Source organism: Zalophus californianus, chromosome 1 (assembly GCF_009762305.2).
Source record: "Zalophus californianus isolate mZalCal1 chromosome 1, mZalCal1.pri.v2, whole genome shotgun sequence".
Classification (NCBI taxonomy): domain Eukaryota; kingdom Metazoa; phylum Chordata; class Mammalia; order Carnivora; family Otariidae; genus Zalophus; species Zalophus californianus.
Genome location: NC_045595.1, coordinates 72,727,730 through 72,750,754, shown reverse-complemented (window position 1 = coordinate 72,750,754; position 23,025 = coordinate 72,727,730). Strand labels below are relative to the sequence as shown.

The following is a 23,025-nucleotide window of genomic DNA, read 5'->3' as shown; positions in this document are numbered from 1 at the left end:
TCACTAGAATTGCTGACTTTTAACAATCTTCTGAAAGTGCCAAAGCCATCTTTTTACTTGTCCTTATATCCAAGCCATTATGAAAAAGAATAAAGGAGACCTCATTTGAAATGGACTTAAGAAGCCCTGAAGATGGAGCTTTTGTGCCCTACAAACTTGACATCGATTGCAGACCTCAACAGGAAAAGGCGTACCTTGCACTTTCCAACAGGAAGAAGCCTACTCGACTACCACAGCAAAAGGGAAGAAGATTTTCTCCTTGTCTAGCAAAAGCCCCAGCCAATGAGAAGCCATACTACCAGTCAATGAGAAGCCATCACTCTCTGTCTTGTCCAATGGTCTCATGTCTACAGCAACCCTTCTCAACTTCCCCCTTTCCTCTATATAAGCGAACTCTTCTTTGTTCTCCAGACTTGCTTGCGGTTTGCCATAGTTTGCATATCCTGAACTGCAATTCCTCTGCCATTCCCAAACAAACCCATTTTGCTGGTAAAAAACTGGCTGTTTTATTTTCAAGGTCAATACCATGTAACTTTGCAGTTCTTCCTGATAAAAGGCCCATTGTAGTCCCTGCATGTTGACATTGAGATAAGCCATGTGATTTGCTTTGGCCGTTGGAATGCCAGTAGATACGATACAATCAGGACTTCAAAGTCGGCTTGCATAATGGGGCTTGCCTTCTTGGTCTTCTGTCATCTCCATCACAAGAACACACTCTGGCTCACCTGTTAATCCAAGGAAGATGCCAGGCATGTGGGGAGTAGACAGGGACCCTCCACCAACCCCTACAGCCACCATAGTATGCGATAAAGCCGCTCCAGCCCACTTGCAGATGTCTGAGAATAAATAGTTCCTGTTTTAAGACACTGAGTTTTCAGACAGTTGTTGCACAGAGCACCCATACAACTCCCAGTCAGGAAAGAGAAAACTGTCTTAAATCTCTAAGGAGAGACTTCAGGATTTTGCAAGTGAAATGTGAACAGGAAGTCTGAACGAGAGAGAATCCAAACCTGAGATTATAGTGGTCAAGCCTACAGTGGTCAAGCAGGTAAGAATAACCGAAACTCAGATAGCACGTAGCACAGGCCAGGCACTGTTCTAAGTGTTTTACATATATCAATTCATTTAATCCTCATAACAACTATTTGAACGACATAGCATTGTATCTCCATTTTACTGGGACGAAACTGAGGTACCAAGAGGTTCAGAAACTTGCCCAAGTCACCTTGCTTGTAAATGGCGGAGCTAGGTTGTGAGTCTAGGTTGTCTGCGAAAAACAGGAGGAGGTACGGGGAGTGTGGTTCTCTAGACAGGCACCAGCATGTTCGGTGGTTTGTCACCATGTGGGATTGAGAGCATTCTGATCCTTTGGGAGAAGCCAAAAACCCAGATTTTTGACAAATCTCCCTATTTTTAAGTATTTTACATCTTTAAATGTTTGATTTTTTTTTTTTTTTTAACACCGAGAAGATTAAGCCCTATGTAGTTCAGGCTCTCAACAAATCACATTTAAAACTAAATCTGGCTGTGGTCTGCCTATGTGCACCCACTGATCCATGCTTAGCGGAAGAGTCTTGTTTGGTTGGCAAGTGCCCACCACCTGTATCTAAAGGCTTTTCTAATGTCTTGGAAAATGGCTTCAAAAGCTTTGTGTCTAATGTTACAATGAGACAAGTAGCCATAGATAGCACTTCCACATTACCTTTACCTTCATGTTTTCCTTCCAGCCCCACATTCTCACAAACCTGCTTTTCAAGCCTTTAAAGTCACCACGATTTGGCCTTGGTGCTCCCTCTGCCTGCACCATTCTTCTCCCCTTTCTTCCCTGGGTCTTAGTTGAATGTCAATTCCTCTAGGGCTTCTGCTAATGCCCCTCAAGAATACTAAGGAACCCTCCTGAGTGCATCATGTACCCACCTTTACCAAAAACTAGATTCACTTGTATTTTATCAGCTTTGTCACCTAAATGTATCTCTTACTGTGCTGGGATCCAGCAGGGTGGGGGTAGGACTGCTTGGTTCACAATTGCTAACATGTAGTAGGCACTGAGAAAATGGTCATGAGATGAAAGGAGAAATGCACAAAAGAAAGAACATGTACAGACTTTGCAACAGTTATTTCCATCAAGTCTTTCTGTTATAGACGTACACACACACACACACACACACTTACACACAGGCAAGTACCTAGATAAAGCAAGTGCACGATTAACTCTTTCTTCAAGGCCTAATGTGCCCAGGGCCTTCCAAGTCATCCAGAACTTGAATGCATCTGGTCTCCTGCTGCATTGGATAGACTTGTCTCCTGTGTCGTAGCTGACATCATAGAACTTATCCTGCTGGAAGAGGTAAGATGCCTTGGCAGAGTAGCATTTCTTAAGAAGGTCCTTTGAAAAGGAAAAGAAAAGGAAAGAAAAGGAAAGAAAAGAAAAGAAAAGAAAAGAAAAGAAAAGAAAAGAAAAGAACAAAGAAAGAAAGAAAGAAAAAGAAAGAAAGGCTGTTAAGACTGTCCATTTTTAGCATACACTTGATTTCAAAACACACACCCACAAACAAAACCTGTAGGATGTTCTACTACCTTGTGCCAAAGCACCTGCTCTCACTCTGACTTCCCCGCATGGGAAGCAACATGTGTATATTAACTTTGGGACACGGGTTACCTATTTTGTTTGGGGAAAAAAAACCCCTCTGAGTTGAGAATGCCAAGTGCATCTTCACAATCTTATTGATGAGTATTCGGAAACTTGGAGGTGACCATGTCATCACCTGTACAATAACAAAGTGGATCAATTTCTCAAGATGAAAAAAAATCTGTCTATAACTCACTCAAGGCTCCATATTGGAAAAAAATATCTAACATACTACACATACTTTATATAATTTCATAGGCAAAAAACTAGTCATTTATAGTCCCTTCTTTTTAAGTCATATTCATAGTGACTGGGCCAGAAGTGATAATAACCCAGGGAAAAAAATCCTGAAGAAAGATCTGTGGAAGAGTTCAGCAAGAGCCAGTAAGTTATGACCACTACAAACATCAGCTGCAATTCCAAAGTGTTTTTTGGGTTGGTTTTGCATGGGTTTTATCTGCAACCAAGTTCAATTCACATTTACTGACTGGTTACTTCTCTCTAAGCAGTGGGTGACAATTTACCCTGTTATTGCCATTCTAGATTCTTCACCTCGAAGAATTCTTAGAGTTTAAACCCCGTTGCCCTCAGAGGCATCTGGTATCTACAGAATGCCAGATTTCCCACCTCAAGCTACGCTTTCCTATCAGCTTCCTTCCTGCCTGTCCCATTGGACTTCGTGGGCCCCACAATTGTCTCAGCATCTTCATTGCTACAGGATACCTAGTAAAACCTTCTGCTTCCCCAACAGAACCAAACTACCCAAAGTCCCTTAACCACGAGATCATGCCCCATGTGTATCTTTGCTCACACTACTTGCTTGACCTTACCTCTATTTTAATATAATACTTGACACATTCAAAAAATACATGCAGCGTATCTACAAGTTCTGAAATTTACTAACACCGAACAGGGTCTTTCCTTGTTATCTCGGTCTGCCCTTCCTTTGGGTCCCATCTCAAGTATACCTTCACTTCAGCTTCTTTCCTGCCCATCCCATTGGACTCACTTCTTCCTTTTATATTTGGCTGCATTTGCTGACTTTACTCCTTTCTGCCCCTACTCAATATGCAGTCTGCCAAGCAAGTTCTTGAGGGCAGGAATCATTTCCTATTCATGTCTGTATTCACAGAACTTAACACTGTACTGGGCATAGAGGACACTCCCTCTAGCAATTAGGGTGATGACGCCACTCCCCATATTCCACACTTCCCTCACATTCCCCTGACACGTAGTATGAACAGAAGAAACACAGATATATGAACTTCTCATTTGGCGCATCTTCTAAATCTTAATCATACGAAAGGAAGCCACAGAGAAACTCCCCGGTGGTCATAGAGGTCCTAGAATGTGATCTCTTCTGAACAGAGAAAGTATTCAGTTGACTAATCAACTTGGTACATTCCAAACAAAAGCACGCATTTGCTGTCTTAACAGTAACACTGTCTTGTGTGGACACTAATCTGGATATAATGTGTGCCATTATCAGAAAGCATGATTTTATGCTATGTAAAAAATTACAGACCATCTATAATCTAATCAAGAACTCCAAAACTCCACTCATCCAGGATCCAAAATAAATAGTATATAATTAAAGGAATACTACTAAGTCTTCAGTCTTGCTCTGACAGATACCGTTGGTAGACACAGGGAAAGAATAGATTGCTCTGATCTGAACATTAAGATATAAAGAGCCCCTTACTCTTTAATCTTTACTTTCATTCTATCGTCCATCCTCAGCTCTGATCAGAGCTGCCACCCGTGCATCTCCCTACCCTCAAAGGTCAGACAATTTAGTTATTGTATCCACAGCAACAGCAGCCTGACCATATAACATTAAAAGGCCACTGCATACATTTTAAGGACAAAGTGCACGCACGTGCGCGCACACACACACACACACACAACTTGTACTTGCATCACGACTATAAATTTATTTTCATCAACCGTGAAAGACTCAAAAAAAAAGTCCTCTAAGCAGATAAACTTTGGACATGTCTTGAGCAAGTTTCAGTGCCTCATGCAAGTGACTAAAAGGGAGAAGAAGCCCATCCATTATCAGGAGACAAATTGCATCATCATGGGCAAATGGAGAAGAGAAGAGCCAAAAAAGCATACAGCAGAATGAGTGATTGTCTTCCAGTCATGACACCATTAATTTCATTACACTGAAAAATCCTCCCGCCTTGGGAAAGTTTCATAAAGAACAGCCAGAGGCTTGGGATTTACTTTATCGAAAATAAATAAATGAAACTTTCACCACAAAGTTCCTGCTTTGCATTTTAGTTTGTATCTTTTTGTATTAAAATGGATGAGATGTCTCTGGTTTTAAGATACACTTCTACTAAGAGAAGATGTTCAGCTCTCCAGAGAAAACATTTTGGAATAAGTAGAGTAAAAGTTAATGTTTTTGAAAACAATTAGTCATTATTGTACCATCAAAGAGAAGCACCCTGTTTATCTTGTTCATCTTTATAATCCTAATGCTAGCAGGACAATAAATACTGGTTATATGATTTCCAGAGACATGGATGTAACAAGAATACCAATTGCTTTATATGGTGATATCTTCTCAAGCAGTTCTCAGGAATTAGTAGATATTGTACTAGCACTCATGCAGTGGCAAGTGAAAGAAATGCAATCAAAGAAGCTTAAGCAGAAAGGAGAATTTTTTATAGGTTCATATATTTAAAATTCCAACATGGCGAGGTTCAGTTAATAACCCAAGATTGTGTAGCTATCAGGTGGTGGGGCTGGGTTTCAAACCAAGGCTGCTGGGATGAAGGGCCTGAACTCTGTATCCATGACACTTCAGTCTTTCTACAGTGAGCCCTTAAATACATGCAGGAGAGAGTACTTCCAGAAATGCTCATTAAGAGTCCTCGGAGAGGCAGGTGAAATGGAAGATAGCCCATCAAGAACACATTGAACTGGAGATCAAAACAACTACAGTCATGCTGCAGACCCTTACTCTGTTCCTATAAATATGACTTCTGTCCTACTAGTGTGGCATCTTATCTAGAAAGCATTTTGATGTTTTTCTAAATACCTGTGACTCTGGTGATATTTAAGGGCATCACTACAAATACATAATGAACCAGTAGGTGGCATATTTTTCTTGTGGAGATGAGTTAAGCCATTTTGTATTTCCACAGGCTACATCAAATTCTGCTATTTCCCAGGAGTCGGTAATTACATGGGCCTCCTTTAAGTCCGCACTCCTTGCAATCATGTTTTCCAGCTTAGCAAAAGAAAAGCTACCCAAAATTCTTCCCATATGACTCTTTCCGTATTCTGTCCCATATCATCATTTACATGCAAGACATTGTCTAAACGCCTTAGGAAATCGGTATATTAATCATCTTTGTACTAAGTAATTCACTGCAAAATTATGTACTGAGGACCTGTTATATAACAAGCACTATGAGAAGCCTGGACATACAACCCCATAGAAGTACTAAACATCTTGGTTAACATTTGTTGATTGTACAAAACTAAATTTAGGCTATCAATAGTAGAAGGCCTTGGTTGTAATCTAAAACGTAAAAGTGAAGTTTAAAAATGATCATACCTTCTGATCTTGGCTTGATTGATTGAACAAACTCTTGAGAGTCTTAGTATATGCCAAAAGCTGTGCTTGGCACTGAGGATGTAATGCTAAATAAGAAAATCACTATCCCTAAGAAGTTTAAGATGGATACAGGGATGGAAAAATAGGCAGTTACAGAATGGTGCTAGACTAGGGGTAAGAACAAAGTCTACAGAGCACGAGGGAGGGTCAATTTTCACTGACTCGGAGACATTAGATAGGACTCTTCGGGAGAAGAAATATGTCACAGAGAGAGCTGGAAGATGGGGAGCAGCTGGGTAGAAGAGAAGATGGAATGAGCTCAGTGTGACTGGAGCTCATTAACGGCCAGGGCAGAGCTAGGAAGACTGGAAAGGTGAAGAGTAGGCAGGTCACCACGGTCTTAAGGGCCACAGTAAGAATGACTGGTCAGAGAATTTTCACAGGCCCATACAGATACTTCAACTTCATTATTGAACTGGCAGAATAAAGTGAGAATCAGCAGATGTGGTGTCCACTTTTGATTCAGTCCCCTATTGTCAGAGCTCAAAGCAAGTCACTTAACAGCTCAGGCTTCATTTTTCTCATCAACGTAATGGAGATAGTGCTACTTGTTCTACCCATCTTATAAGAATACTGCAAAAATCTAATGAAATAATGTCACTGGGGAGCACCTCTCAGTCTTCGGCCCAAATCCTGCTCATTACTCCCTTCCTCCGACACATTCCCATGAGCCCGACCCTCCCGGCTGTCACCACCCATTCTTCCTTTGATTTACTTCTCTCCCCCGACCAAGCTGAAAAACAAGATGCCAGCTCTTGATAGCCTCACTGTTTATGAAATGAGCATATTGTACCTCTCACCCACCTCCCCCTTTTAATGGTATGTATCTGCCAGTAGCTATAGAAAACCAAGTTGATAGACTATGTTAAGGGCTATTACAAAAAAATCTTAGAGTAATGGGAAGAATGATCCATGGTCTTCATCCTCCAAATGGAGGTAAGCCTGACCTTGCCTAAGCTATCACACTTGATGGCTTTCGTAGATGCTGTGGATCTTTACAAGTGAAAAAGAGACATAAAGGGATGGGGTGGGGGAAAAGGAAGGAAGGGAAAAAGAATAACATAAGGATATCATTTCAAGTCTTCAAGTACAGGCCAACCCCAGTTATCTGTTTATATGGGTGTGTTTGAAACCTGTGGAAATCAGACCATTCAGTTGTCTCAATAGCTTTTGATCTACAAAGTAGGAAAGTGAGACTATAACCCTTCATCTTCACTTCTTCCAAGCCAATGTCCATCCACGACTTCTGACTTTCTCTGTTTTTATCTTTAGTCCCACATGTGTTCCCTTTCTGACTTTCAAAGGTGTAGAACATTTTACAAATCCTTCTGGGAGGAATGAGATCTGGTCTTCAAGATCACTTGCAATACAAAAATCTTTGCATTTGCCTTCACCGGAGTCCTGACCCTGTCCCTCTGTGTACCCTGTGTGCCCTCCACCTGATTCCCCTAGTCCATGCAGTTACTGGCGGTGGAGGGTGGGTTTCATACACTCAACTCTGTTGTAAGATCGGCTCATTGTTGGGAATTGGCCTTGAACTTTAATCAGCTAGGCCTCAACTTTCTGGGCTTCCATGCACAGTACTGCCCTAGTCACATTCATCTATAATCCAAAGCAGGTGCCCTTTCGTTTGCAGATTCTTTGGATAGACATCTTTCACTTTTTTCACGGTATGCCTTTGATCCCTCTTTTTTGGACTGATTTATTTAATTCATTTCCCTTTCTGTTGCATGAGGCTTTTTCACTGGCTGTCAGAGCAGAAAATTGTTAAAAATAACCTGGTGTTGCATCCCGCTTGAGAGAAAGCTTATTATTTTTTTTTAAAGGTTTTATTTATTTACTTGAGAGAGAGAGAGAGAGAGCACGCACAAGCAGGGAGAGCGACAGGCAGAGGGAGAAGCAGGCTGCCTGCTGAGCAGGGAACCCAATGCGGGACTCAATCCCAGGACCCTGGGATCATGACCTGAGCCGAAGACAGATGCTTAACCAACTGAGCCACCCAGGCATCCCGAAAGCTTATTATTTTTAATGAACAACCACAGTTTTTATTTTTTTCCCCCAAACTCCCCACCAGATCAGAGTTCTTATTTGCCTTTTCCTTTGCCATCTGAAGGCTAGTTTCAGACACGTTGTGTTTCACTGGCCACCTCAGTATCTCCAGAAGGTTCACATCCAGACTTAGCGGTTTTTTTTTTTTTTTTTAAGATTTTACTTATTTATTTGAGAGACAGAGAATGAGAGAGAGCACGAGAGGGAAGAAGGTCAGAGGGAGAAGCAGACTCCCTGCTGAGCAGGGAGCCCGATGTGGGACTCGATCCCGGGACTCCAGGATCATGACCTGAGCCGAAGGCAGTCGCTTAACCAACTGAGCAACCCAGGCGCCCCAGACTTAGAGGTTTCTGTTAGCAGCTCTGAATTATTTTTTGATCAATTGATTCAGCCCTCTTTCTTACCTCATTGAAGCATTTTCGAGACATTCCTTTCGCCCCTAGATCAACCCCTGCCTAGGTCTTCAATTAATTCTCCAATTCTCACTCCCCTCTGTCATGTGTATTTTCTGGAAGATGTTAGGTATGGAAGTTTGCTCATATTTAAGATGCTTGTGCTTGAATCCCTGAAGAATTTGTGAACAACCTGCCTTCCTCTCTTCTGCCCTGTGGTAAAACACTTGAGCCTGTTGTCCCGTGGACAACAGGGAGGGGAGGAGTGGTCCCCTCTCCCAGAGGTGGGGCCAGTGAGGCCAGAAACTCCCCAGTCTTCTTGATAGAGTTTCTACATTTCCATCATGTGAACCATGAAAAGATCAGCAGGGCCGAATCACTTGGACATCAGTTATGAAAACCCCTCATTATCCTGGAATATCTAGGCACTTAGTGTTAATACCAAAGCTCCACTTCTTCCAGAAAGCCTCCTGGAAGATTCTAGAAAGTTTCGTTAAAGTGCTAGGCCCACAGGACTGATGGGGATTTTTAGAGAACTGACAGAATACTTAGTGCCAGACAGGAGATCCTGTATTTGCTAATGAAGTATAACTCTCCATAAATATCCCTAACTAAGGGTCAGAATGAGCTGATTTAAAAATGAGGAGACTGAGCGAACAGATTTTTTTTTTAAGAAATGCAACTTAATTTTAAGCAGCGAGGGTGACTACAGGAGAGCAGAAAGTTGGGCTCAGTGTCTTTCGAGAATGTGTAAGTGCTTCTATAAATAGGTAAGAAACATTTGATAGTGCAGCGATCACTTGGCGATACCTCTGCATGCCCTACAAGCATTTAAAAATAGTGCAGTTGGGCTTCTCTCTTAGGATAGACGAAGATTTTCTGTCTTTCCCTAGGCAGCTATCAACATACTTTCTCTGTTAAAGATAATCTAAAGCAGTGTTTTTCAAACTCTGATCACAGTCCACAGTAAGAAATTGTTTTTATTTTTATTTATTTTTTTATAAAGATTTTATTTGTTTATTTGACAGAGAGAGAGAGCAGGAACACAAGCAGGAGGAGTGAGAGAGGGAGAAGCAGACTCCCCGCTGAGCTGGGAGCCCGACGTGGGGCTTGATCCCAGGACCCCAGGATCACGACTTGAGCCAAAGGCAGACACTTAATGACTGAGCCACCCAGGCACCCCAAGAAATTATTTTTAAATAGTAACAGTATCCACCCTAATATACATGAAACTGAAACAGGAATTTCATGGAATAGTACCCATCATTACCACATGAACAGCATATTGATATTTGTTATTCTATTCTGATTATTCATTAAAAAGGAAAATAAAAAACTGAGAAGACTTACAATTGACTATATAACTCAAAACCAATTAGTATGGCGGTTCTCAACCCTAGCTAATATTAGAATTATGTGAAGAGGGTTTTTTTTTTTTTTTTTTAATATCAATGCCAGGTCTTGACTCCAGACCAAAAATCAGAACCTTTGGTGTGGGTAAGGGCAATGGTATTTTTTTAAGCTTCTCAGATGATCCTAATATGCAGCCAGGATTGAAAACCATTGTTCTGATGGGTCTTGATCTTATGTTGAAAATTCTTGATCTAGAAGTTTCAGCCATTACATTTATATTGAGTTCAGAGAACTCTGAAGTGTTTTTACAAAGGCAGAGAAACCCAGGTGATTATCTGACTACTTCGTGAGCTATTTGTGCCCATTATCAAAGTTTTATTTCTGTGTGAATACAAGTGAAGAATGACTTCATTCTATGCACTTAAATAAAGAAAATATGGGTTGATATGAATAATGCTGGACTCTTAATCAAAGTGGGGGAGGGGGAAAGCTCCAAGATATGAGACATATGTCCATGGATTATAGCATGAATGTGATGGGCAAAACCATACCCCCATAACCCTAATCTATTCAACTTTTTGATTTGCTGTGCTTTTGTGATATAGAACAAAAAACTATTGGTTTGGAGAAGCTTAATCATATCAACATGGCTGTATGTAAATATTGCTCACTTAGCTCTGATAGGAGGAACTGTGATCCTTGCTCTTCTTCCATTACTTCCAACTATGAGTTTCTGTGATTCTCTCTGATATATATTTACTTGATACCCTGCCTTGTTGCAAAAGAGATTTAAGGCCGCTTATAAAAACACAGTATGATAGGATAAGGAGAGAAAAGGAAAAAGGTGAGAAAAGAGAGATGAGGGAGGTAGGGAAGGGAAGGGAGGAGGAGAGATGAGGTCAAGGCCAAGAGAAGGCCATGGGGAAACATAAGACAACTGGGGTGATATTTGTGCACAGAAGTCATGCTGGAAGGAGGGTGAAGGGCACAGACTACTTGCCAATTTCTTGGCACACCTGGTCATATGTGCACAACAAAAGTGTCCAGTAGTCATTTGCTGCTTCTGAGCTCCGAGTATTTACTATGACTGTCAAGTGCCTCACTTTGCTCCATCATATCACATTTTCATTCATCTGTAAATTGGTAAATTGAGGATAATGATGCTGCATGGCAGCCCACCTCCTGGGGATACGTATTTGTGCCATAATGTTTAAGTGAAATGTCTGGGAAAAAATACTTATTAACACAAGACTTATTTCTTTAGTCTAGATGGCTTACTTGCATCTCTCCAAAATAGGTGGGCAGGTACCCATAGAAATGGTGTCTTTCATCTTGGACAAAATGGACACAACGCTAGAGTGTTTCCCTGGACTGAAGCTAGAAAAGTTATTCCACACAAGGAGCACAATATTTAACAAAATCAATTGAGGTCTCCAGCTGATTGTGATGCTGTGAACAAGTGCCCACTTCCTTCTCAAATGGAATTTTACACATTCAGCAGCAAGGCTGCTGGACTACATTTCTTGGAGTTGGAGCATCCTCGAGAGGTCTGGCCTCTGAGACCTGGAGTATAGGTAAGAGATTGATTTTATACAGGGGAAAATGCTGTGCAGCAAGGCAATTTCTGAAACACAAGTTCTCTGCTCTTCATTGCTTAAATCCCATTGAAGTGTTGTCGGAAATCACTGATAATTGCCATGACCATGGGCAATCCTACTTAAAACTGGCCTTAAATAATAGTTTCAAATGAATCAGGAAGTACTTGGTAAAACCTTTGAATAGAATCCGAGGTATAGTAGACAAAAGCATTTTTTTCCCCAAAGACTCATGATAAAATACAGAAATGTGCTAAAGTGATAAAGAATTTTTCTACCACACAAATGGACATTTGTCCAGACAGAAGAATCTGTGCATTCACATGTAGCTCATTCCTCAATTTGGACATAACAAGGAAAAAAATTATATTCACTAAGTGTCCACTATATGGCTGGCAACACACTGCACACTTCAGAATATTGTCCCATTTAATGGCATAGTAGTTCTTCACAATAAAAAGTGTCTTCATTTTACAGATAAAATGATTGAGTTTCGGAAAAGTTAAACAACTTGTCAATGACATGCAGGGTAGTCCCAAACAAAGACGGAATTTGAACATAGGTCTTACTGGGCCTCAAGGTCCATAAGTGGATTTTGCCACTGATAAATCACACTTAATCCCAGAATTTCCTAGTTAAACTGTGGTCTCCAACACTAAAGAAGGCAAAGTCCTCTTTTGGATGTTCTAAAACAGAGATGGGCAAACAATTTCTGTAAAGGACCAGAGAGTAAATATTCTCAGTTTCATAAGCCATACAATCTCTGTCACAACTACTCAACTCTGTGGTTGTAGCATGAAAGCAGCCATATAGGATACTAAAATGAATGGGTATGGTTGTGTTCCAATAAAACTTTATTTATAAGAAACAAGTATCAAGCTGGATTTAGTCCAGGTGCCATAATTTTCAGATCCTTGTTTTAAGACATACCCAATGAGGAGATACACTCAATAAGACAACCATTTCCATATGTGTTGAGGTAAGAAGCGTTAAACATTTATATGAAGGCTCCAACCCATTATCTTTCATTTTCATTGAAGTAAGTTTGTAATCCCTTTTACAACAATCAGTAAATATGTTGCTTCAAAAAAAAAAAAAGAAACTTTAATTTAAAATAAATTAGAATAAAATTGTCACGGTTTATTTTTCTTTTGGGTTTGGAGAAATGTTTTATGCAATTTCCATAGGGAATGGCATTTGACTATCCAGATGCATACCAGCTTATAATTTCTAATTTCCTTTGTTTCCCCAACACCCCAGGAAGAAAAAAAAAATTACTCTGTGATAAAACTGGTTAAGTCTGGGTTTGTTTTCTCTTTTATTTTAAGATTGTATTTTGACATTTATGATAGGTCTTTGCTGAAATAATGCAGCAGGAAGAGAGCTATGAATATGAAACTGGAAGCTCATATGCAAACACCAAGTAGAAGCTACAGTTGATCATAGAGCAAGAAAGGAGGGAGCAATGGAAGGCAGAGAGAAGGACTTTCTGGTGGGTCAGAAGCAGGGAGATGAGATGACTTCTAGGATTCTCTGGCTCAACTGGTCTCTAGGTATGAGAATTGTATTTTCTAAACCAAACCCTCGTTTGATGAACTGCAAGTGTCTTGAAAGGGTTTATGAGACCAGGGTATTTAGAACAGCCCTGACTGCAAATCCTGGGGGAGAGTGACTGTATTTACAGAATCATAGGCTGAAAGAGGAAAAGTAAATGAGAAAAACCTATATGCCAGGTCTGGGCACCAGAGTTAGGAAGAGATTTACAGGTCAACTTAACCAGCCTGGCTGAGCATGTGAAAAGAGTTAGAATAAGCAAAATCATTACCAGTAGTATTTCACTTTGTATTGGTTCTAAAAGAATTAAACACTCAAATCTTATCTTCCCAAATCAATATTTCCTATTTCTGTACATCATTGTGGTTTTAGAATTTACAGTTTCAGGTAGGATGTGAGGTTGATCCATTACCTGTCATTTCGATTTAGGGACACAGAAGCTGTGTGATTAAAACCATGGATTGTGGATTGAAGCCTCACTGGTCCTGAATCCCAAGGCCATCCCTTACCAGCTTGGGAGCCTTGGGCATGTTACTTATGCTTTATGTATTCAGTTTCCTCATCTGACCAATGGTCAGAGTGATAGTCCCTACCTCATTGGATTGATATGGGGATGAAATGGGTTAGTAAATGTATCCACTCATCTATCTGTCCATCACTCGCCCAAGACTGTATTGGGCATGAGAACAGTTAAGGAGCCTCTCGTTAAGTATGGGTGACAGGCTAATGGTTAGTTAGATCACAGAGGACTCTGTAATACATGCTGAACAAATGCTTGGATAGAGAAGAGAGCCATAAAGCAGCCAGGAAAGCCAGAAGCCTCCCTGGGAAAGTTGATGCTTGAGCAGAACACTGTGAGAGAAAAAACAGGACTCAGGGTGACAAAGAAATGTCTAGTTTCCACACAGAGGGAACCACTGGCCTGCGAGAAAAATGAATGTGTTCTTAACATGATGTCCAAAGCCCTCTAAACCTGAGATTGTTCCCTAGCCCCATCTCTCAGCATGTCCCTCCCAGGGTGGGACAAATGTCACTGCCTGGACATTGCCTGGCTCTACTCCAGACCCCACATTCTCAATTTCTGACTGTTCAGGGAATAACTGTGCTATAGAGCATCATGGAGTGAAGGCCGCACCCCTCCTCCTGCCCCACATCCTATCACGCCCCTCAAACCTCACACCGCTCAGTCTGCCCTCTAGAAAGGCACTATGGGCTGGCAGGCACAGTGCCCCAGATCCACAATGACCCAAAATGAACCACAGCTATGTTCCTTCTCTCCTGCTTCTCAAAATCCATAAAATTGGCACAACGAGAGACAATATGTCTTCCCTATGAGCTCATCTAGCCTGGCAGTGATGAATGTCATTTCTGATTCTAAACAATTATGAGAAATGCTTGAATGTGAGTGAGGAGCTTTCTGAAGAATGCCTGAAGCAACAGAGGCATTGGGGGGAGCCCATATAGGGAAAGATAAACCCCTTGGGCTCACACTAATTCATTGTTAAACTGTAAAACCAATACCAGGCTCTAGAGTACACTTAAGACTCATGACTCCATGAAAACTCTAATCATGAGTAAGTCATTCCCCCAATCACAAACTTGGGAAATTAAGGAGACAGATAAAGCACTCCCCTAGAGATTTTCCTCTTGGGTTTCAGCTGAACCCCTTAAGTGAAGGGGGCCTTATAACTTTCATAATTGGGAAATAAAACCTCTTAGAGAGATTAACCTTCTAATGCGTGCTGTGGCTACCTCACGGGCAGAAAACAATCTTTTCCTTGTTATATATAAATTCCTGGTTCTCACTAGCTCTGGAAAAAGCTATGTATTTCATTGCATTTCACTACATCTCTGGCAAGTTGGATACTGAAAGGGCACAAAGATTCTGACAGTACTCTAAATGAATGCATCGGTATTTCTGTAACTGAATATCGAGGGTTTAATCTGCACTATAGTGCTGTCTAAAACTGGTAATAAAACAGAGGAATAATATGTCAAGATAAGATCCAAAGGACATATAATAGTGACATGTGCTACTCCATGACAAGGGCATAATGAAATGTACTGGGAAGAGAGTAGCCTTATAAAAAAGAAGCCATGAACTTTTTTCTGACAACTGGTCTAGAGCCAGAAATGGGAAAGATAACAATCCATCTTCCCCATTTCTTTTTAGTTTCTGGACCAAGTTTAAAGCTCAACAATCCATTAGTAAGTTCTCACAGCAAGAGATGGAAGACATTTATAGTACACACAATTCAGGCTCTTTGCCTGGTCCATAATGATCCCCTATTTCCCTTCTCACCCACAGAAATGGTCACATTACACCACTCCCACCCTAGTCCTAACTGATTGGACCAGAGACGGAGGAGACTAGGAATATGGAATTAACACTGAGAGATCCTAACTTAGCTTGTGCTGGTCTCTTGGACAGAGATATAAACATCATACTGTGAAGTACCGTATTTTACCTGTCACATGAACTTAAAAATAACATTGTTATGAATAACAATTGTATCACTTTGGATGTGCAAAAGGACAATTTATTTTTCTTTAACTGAAAATGTTTCTGATTTGCAGCCACATTTATTTCTAATGCAAAATATTTAATCTGGTCCTTTTCAGAAAACCTCAAAACTCTGAGTGATATCTCAGACCATTCAGACATAAAACATGGACAATCAAGATTTTCCCTCCAACAGTTTTCTTCTTCTTGATCTTTATGTAACATTGTTGGGATATTCACCAATACCACTGAGGAGGGTTGCCAGATAAGATACAAAACATTCTACTATATCCGAATTCTGTAAAAATTTCACACAAATTCATAACCACCACCATTTTTAGTAAAACTATATCCCATGCAAAATTTGGGATATACTTATACTAAAATATCATTTGCTTTACCTGATATTCAAACTTGACTGAGCATCCTGTATTTTCCTTTGCCAAATCTGGCAACTCTATACTGAAGCTGGGGAGTGAACATATGCTTCCTTGGTGTGGTCACTGCTGTCCTTGTGCTGACCACCTGCCCCATCCCTAGCTCATCCCCAGATGATCTTTCCATCTTCCTGCTTACATCTAAAGACCTGCCATGGCCTCCCGTTGTCAGATCACTGCCATGCTTCTTGCTTCTTGCCCTTATTTCCAGACTCCCTTGTGTCTTCTTGTTCATTTGTAGTCACTTTTGGGTGAGCTAGCTCCCTGCCAGTCACTCAAACTTATTGGGGGCTACCTCAGGCACTCTTATACCTTAATATACCCCCACCATGTCTGTTTAATTTCTACTCTCCAAACTGACTTGAGGGATAGGGGAGAGAAGAGGCTTCCCTATTCTCTAAGCCTCACCTAGACCTTGAGCCAAGAGAGGAAAGGACCTGTAAGTCCTGTATTTACAGGAAAATTCTATTCTTCCTTGGTCCTCTTGGGTTTCCATACTCATATTTAATACTTCGTTCCTCTTCAAACAGTTTCCTCCCCACTCCAAACCCTTAGGACTGTTTATTTGGGAAAGAAAGTACAAACTAAAAATGGATTCCGGATGATAAGACATCCTTTCAAGAGTACTTCTGAGTTGAAAAGGTAAAAATTTGTCACTCTTGAGGGGGGCGGAGCAAGATGGCGGAGGAGTAGGAGACCTGGATTTCGTCTGGTCTCAGGAGTTCAGCTGAATAGGGATCAAGCCATTCTGAACACCTACGAACTCAACAGGAGATCGAAGATAAGAATAGTAACAACACTCTGAACAGAAAAGTCCTACCTTCTGGAAGGTAGGACGCGCAGAGAAGTGAATCCGAGGTGATATTCGGGAGGATAGACGGGGGGAAGGGGGCCTCTGTCGGCCGCTTCTGGCAAGTGATAGAGCCACGGAGCACAAAATCGGAACTTTTAGAAGCCAGCTCCGCAGAGGGACGTCGCTCCAGTGGCTAAGCGGAGGATGGAACCCTCGCGGGACAGGTGGTCTCAGGACCCTCGGGGTCACAGAAAGATCGGGGGTGCCTGAGTGCAGAAGAGCTCCCAGGTATCGGAGCGGGGAAGCCGGCTGCAGAGACGGAGCCGAGGCGCGGGCTCTCAGCTCGGGGTTGCCATAAACTGTGATCAGTGACAGGAGCCACTGCTCCTCCAGCAGGGACCCAACAAGCGGCAGATCCGGGGAGACTCCCCTTCCTCCCCCGGAGGAGCGGCGCGGGAGCGCACCGCAGGGATCTGCTGGGTTTGGAGACTCCACACGGGGTCGGGTGCCAGAGATAGAAACGCTTGGTCACAGGCCGGGTGAGCACGGAGTGCGGCCGCAGACCGGGGACACGGGAGCGACTGACTGCTTTTCAGTGGGGGCGCACTGAGGAGCCCCCAGTTCTCGGCTCCTCTGGGCGGAGATTGGGAGGCCGCCATTTTCACTCTCATCCTCCAAAGCTGTATGGAAAGCTTGCAGGGAACAAAAGCTCCTGAGAGCAAACCCGAGCAGATTACTTAGCCCAGACCGACAAGGACGGGGCAATTCCGCCTCCGGCAAAGACATTTGGGAACCACGGCAACAGGCCCGCCCCCAGAAGATCAGCAAGAACAGCCAGCCAAGACCAAGTTTACCGATCAATGAGAATGGCAGAACTCCAGCGCTAGGGGAATACTGCAGATAGAATTCATGGCTTTTTTTACCATGATCCATTAGTCTTTCAAAGTTAATTTTTTTTTACTGTTTTTTTTTATTTTTTTGTCCCTTTTTCAACCAACATCTTATCAATCCCTTTTTTAAAAAAACATTTTTATTTTTTATTTTTAGAGTCATATTCTACCCCTTAAGAGTAGTTACCCTTATTTTTGGCATATATATATAAAGTTGTTCTCTCTTTAAAATTTTGAGATACAGTTTCTTCTAACGGATCAAAATATACCCTAAATCACTAGTGTACAGCTTTCTTCTAATCTCCTGCCTGATCACATTCTCTCCCTTTTTTTTCCTTTTTTTTTTAACTCTTCTTCTTTCCTTTTTCAAACAACTTCTTATCTTATCAATTCCTTTTATAAAATCTTTTATAATTTTCATCTTTACAGTCATCTTCCATCCCTTCATTATATCAACCCTTGTTTTGTACATATATAAGTCTTTCTTTAAAATTTTAGGAGGCACTTTCTTCTAACAGACCAAAATACACTCAAATTCTAGTGTGTGGCACTGATCTAATGCACTAGCCTGATCATATTTGATCATATTCTGTTTTTTTGTTTTGTTCTGTTTTTGTTTGTTTTTATCTTTTTCTTTTTCTTTTTTTTTTTCCTCTTTCTTTTTTCTTTCTTTCCTGTTCTTTTCCCCTGGTTTCAGGTCTTTTATGATTTGTTTAGAGTATATTTTCTGGGGATGTTGTTAACCTGTTAGCATTTTGTTCTCTCATTCATTTATTCTACTCTGGACAAAATGACAAGACAAAAAAAATCACCTCAACAAAAAGAACAAGAGATAGTACCATCTGCCAGGGACCTACTCAATACAAACATTAGTACGATGTCAGACCTAGAGTTCAGAATCATGATTTTAAAGATACGAGCTGGGCTTGAAAAAAGCATGGAAATTATTAGAGAAACCCTTCCTGGAGAAAGAAAAGAACTAAAATCTAACCAAGTCGAAATTAAAAACGCTATTAATGAGATGCAATCAAAAATGGGGGCACTAACTGCTAAGATAAATGAGGCAGAAGACAGAATTAGCGATATAGAAGACCAAATGATGGAAAATAAAGAAGCTGAGAAAAAGAGATAAACAACTACTGGATCACGGGGCAGAATTCGAGATATAAGCAATACGGTAAGACGAAACAACATTAGAATAATTGGGATCCCGGAAGAAGAAGAAAGAGAGAGAGGGCAGAAGGTATATTGGAGCAAATTATATCACAGAACTTCCCTAATGTGGGGAAGGAAACAGGCATCAAAATCCAGGACGCACAGAGAACCCCCTTCAAAATCAATAAAAATAGGTCAACACCCTGACATTTAAGAGTAAAACTTATGAGTCTCAAAGACAAAGAGAAAATCTTGAAAGCAGCTCGGGAGAAGAGATATGTAACCTATAATGGTAGAAACATTAGATTGGCAACAGACCTATCCACAGAGACCTGGCAGGCCAGAAAGGACCAGCATGATATCTTCAGAGCACTAAACGAGAAAAATATGCAGCCAAGAATGCTATATCCAGCTAGGCTGTCATTGAAAATAGAAGGAGAGATCAAAAGCTTCCAGGACAAACAAAAACTAAAGGAATTTGCAAACACGAAACCAGCCCTACAAGAAATATTGAAAGGGGTTCTCTAAGCAAAGAGAGAGCCTAAAAGCAACATAGACCAGAAAGTAACACAGGCAATATACAGTAACAGTCACCTTACTGGCAATACAATGGCACTAAATTCATATCTTTCAATAGTTACCCTGAATGTAAATGGGCTAAATGCCCCAATCAAAAGACACAGGCTATCAGAATGGTTTAAAAAACAAGACCCATCGATATGCTGTCTGCAAGAGACTCATTTTAGACCCAAACACAGCCCCAGATTGAAAATGAGGGGGTGGAAAACCATTTCCCATGCTAATGGACACCAAAAGAAAACTGGGGTGGCAATCCTTATATCAGACAAAGATTTTAAAATAAAGACTGTAATAAGAGATGAAGAAGGACACTATATCCTACTTAAACGGTCTATCCAACAAGAAAATCTAACAATTGTAAATATCTATGCCCCTAACATGGGAGCAGCCAATTATATAACCCAATTAACAACAAAAGCAAAGAAACACATTGACAACAATACAATACAATAATAGTGGGAGACTTTAACACCCCCCCGACTGAAATGGACAGATCATTTAAGCAAAAGATCAACAAGGAAATAAGGACTTTAATGACACACTGGACCAAATGGACTTCACAGACATATTCAGAACATTCCATCCCAAAGCAACAGAATAGACATTCTTCTCTAGTATCCATGGAACATTCTCCAGAATAGATCACATCCTAGGTCAGAAATCAGGTCTCAACCAGTACCAAAAGATTGGGATCATTCCCTGCATAATTTCAGACCACAGTGCTTTGAAACTAGAAATCAATCACAAGAGGAAAGTCGGAAAGAACTCAAATACATGGAGGCTAAAGAGCATCCCATTAAAGAATGAATGGGTCAACCAGGAAATTAAAGAAGAATTAAAAAATTTCATGGAAACCAATGAAAATGAAAACACAACTGTTCAAAATCTTTGGGATACAGCAAAGACAGTCCTAAGAGGAAAGTATATAGCAATACAAGCCTTTCTCAAGAAACAAGAAAGGTCTCAAATACACAACCTAACCCTACACCTAAAGGAGCTGGAGAAAAAACAGCAAATAAAGCCTAAACCCAACGGGAGAAGAGAAATAATAAAGATCAGAGCAGAAATCAATGAAATAGAAACCAAAAGAACAGTAGAACAGATCAACGAAACTAGGAGCTGGTTCTTTGAAAAATTAACAAGATTGATAAATCCCTAGCCAGACTTATCAAAAAGAAAAAAGAAATGACCCAAATCAACAAAATCATGAATGAAAGAGGAGAGATCACAACTAACACCAAAGAAATACAAACAATTATAAGAACATATTATAAGCAACTGTGTGCCAGCAAATTAGATAACCTGGAAGAAATGGATGCATTCCTAGAGATGTATCAACTACCAAAACTGAACCAGGAAGAAATAGAAAACCTGAACAGACCTATAACCACTAAGGAAATTGAAGCAGTCATCAAAAATCTCCCAACAAACAAAAAGCCCAGGGCCAGATGGCTTCCCAGGGGAATCCTACCAAACATTTAAAGAAGAATTAATACCTATTCTCCTGAAACTGTTCCAAAAAATAGAAATGAAAGGAAAACTTCCAAACTCATTTTATGAGGCCACCATTACCGTGATCCCAAAACCAGACAAAGACCCCATCAAAAAGGAGAATTACAGACCAATATCCTTGATGAACATGGGTGCAAAAATTCTCACCAAAATACTAGCCAATAGGATCCAACAGTACATTAAAAGGATTATTCACCACGACCAAGTGGGATTTATCCCTGGGCGGCAAGGTTGGTTCAACATCCATAAATCAATCAATGTGATACTGTATATTAACAAAAGGAAGAACAAGAGTCATATGATCCTCTCAATACATGCAGAAAAAGCACTTGACAAAGTACAGCATCCTTTCTTGATCAAAACTCTTCAGAGTATAGGGATAGAGGGTACATACCTCAATATCATAAAAGCCATCTATGAAAAACCTACAGCGAATATCATTCTCAATGGGGAAAAGCTGGAAGTTTCCCCCCTAAGGTCAGGAACGGGGCAGGGATGTCCACTCTCACCACTGCTATCCAACATAGTATTAGAAGTCCTAGCCACAGCAATCAGACAACACAAAGAAATCAAAGGCATCAAATCGGCAAAGAGGAAGTCAAACTCTCACTCTTTGCAGATGATATGATACTTTATGTGGAAAACCCAAAAGACTCCACCCCAAAACTGCTAGAACTCATACAGGAATTCAGTAAAGTGGCAGGATATAGAATCAATGCACAGAAATCAGTGGCATTCCTATACACCAACAACAAGACAGAAGAGAGACAAATCAAGGAGTCGATCCCATTCACAATTGCACCCAAAACCGTAAGATACCTAGGAATAAATCTAACCAAAGAGGCAAAGAATTTGTACTCAGAAAACTATAAAATACTCATGAAAGAAATTGAGGAAGACACAAAGAAATGGAAAAACGTTCCATGCTCATGGATTGGAAGAACAAACATTGTGAAGATGTCAGTGCTACCTAGAGCAATCTACACATTCAATGCAATCCCCATCAAAATACCATCCACTTTTTTCAAAGAAATGGAACAAATAATCCTAAAATTTGTATGGAACCAGAAGAGACCCCGAATAGCCAGAGGAATGTTGAAAAAGAAAAGCAAAGCTGGCGGCATCACAATTCCGGACTTCCAGCTCTATTACAAAGCTGTCATCATCCAGACAGTATGGTACTGGCACAAAAACAGACACATAGATCAGTGGAACAGAATAGAGAGCCCAGAAATGGACCCTCAACTCTATGGTCAACTCATCTTTGACAAAGCAGGAAAGAATGTCCAATGGAAAAAAGACACTCTCTTCAACAAATGGTGTTGGGAAAATTGGACAGCCACATGCAGAAGAATGAAACTGGACCATTTCCTTACACCACACACAAAAATAGACTCCAAATGGTTGAAAGACCTAAATGCGAGACAGGAGTCCATCAACATCCTAAAGGAGAACACAGGCAGCAACCTCTTCGACCTCAGCTGCAGCAACTTCTTCCTAGAAACATCGCCAAAGGCAAGGGAAGCCAGGGCAAAAATGAACTATTGGGATTTCATCAAGATAAAAAGCTTTTGCACAGCAAAAGAAACAGTCCGCAAAACCAAAAGACAACTGACAGAATGGGAGAAGATATTTGCAAACGACATATCAGATAAAGGGCTAGTATCCAAAATCTATAAAGAACTTATCAAACTCAACACCCAAAGAACAAATAATCCAATCAAGAAATGGGCAGAAGACACGAACAGACGTTTTTCCAAAGAAGACATCCAAATGGCCAACAGACACATGAAAAAGTGCTCAACATCGCTCAGCATCAGGGAAATCCAAATCAAAACCTCAATGAGATACCCCCTCACACCAGTCAGAATGGCTAAAATTAACAAGTCAGGAAACGACAGATGTTGGCGGGGATGCGGAGAAAGGGGAACCCTCCTACACTGTTGGTGGGAA

General features: G+C 40.8%; 1 protein-coding gene across 1 annotated transcript in view; it reads right to left on the bottom strand.

Moving 5' to 3' along the window:
* Window positions 1-23,025, bottom strand: part of GADL1 (glutamate decarboxylase like 1) — a 169,461-nt gene that overhangs the window by 70,449 nt on the left and 75,987 nt on the right. The window contains exon 12 of the mRNA XM_027585487.1: window positions 2,187-2,386. Within this exon, the coding sequence (XP_027441288.1) occupies window positions 2,187-2,386 (200 nt within the window). The remainder of the gene's footprint in view (window positions 1-2,186; window positions 2,387-23,025) is intronic.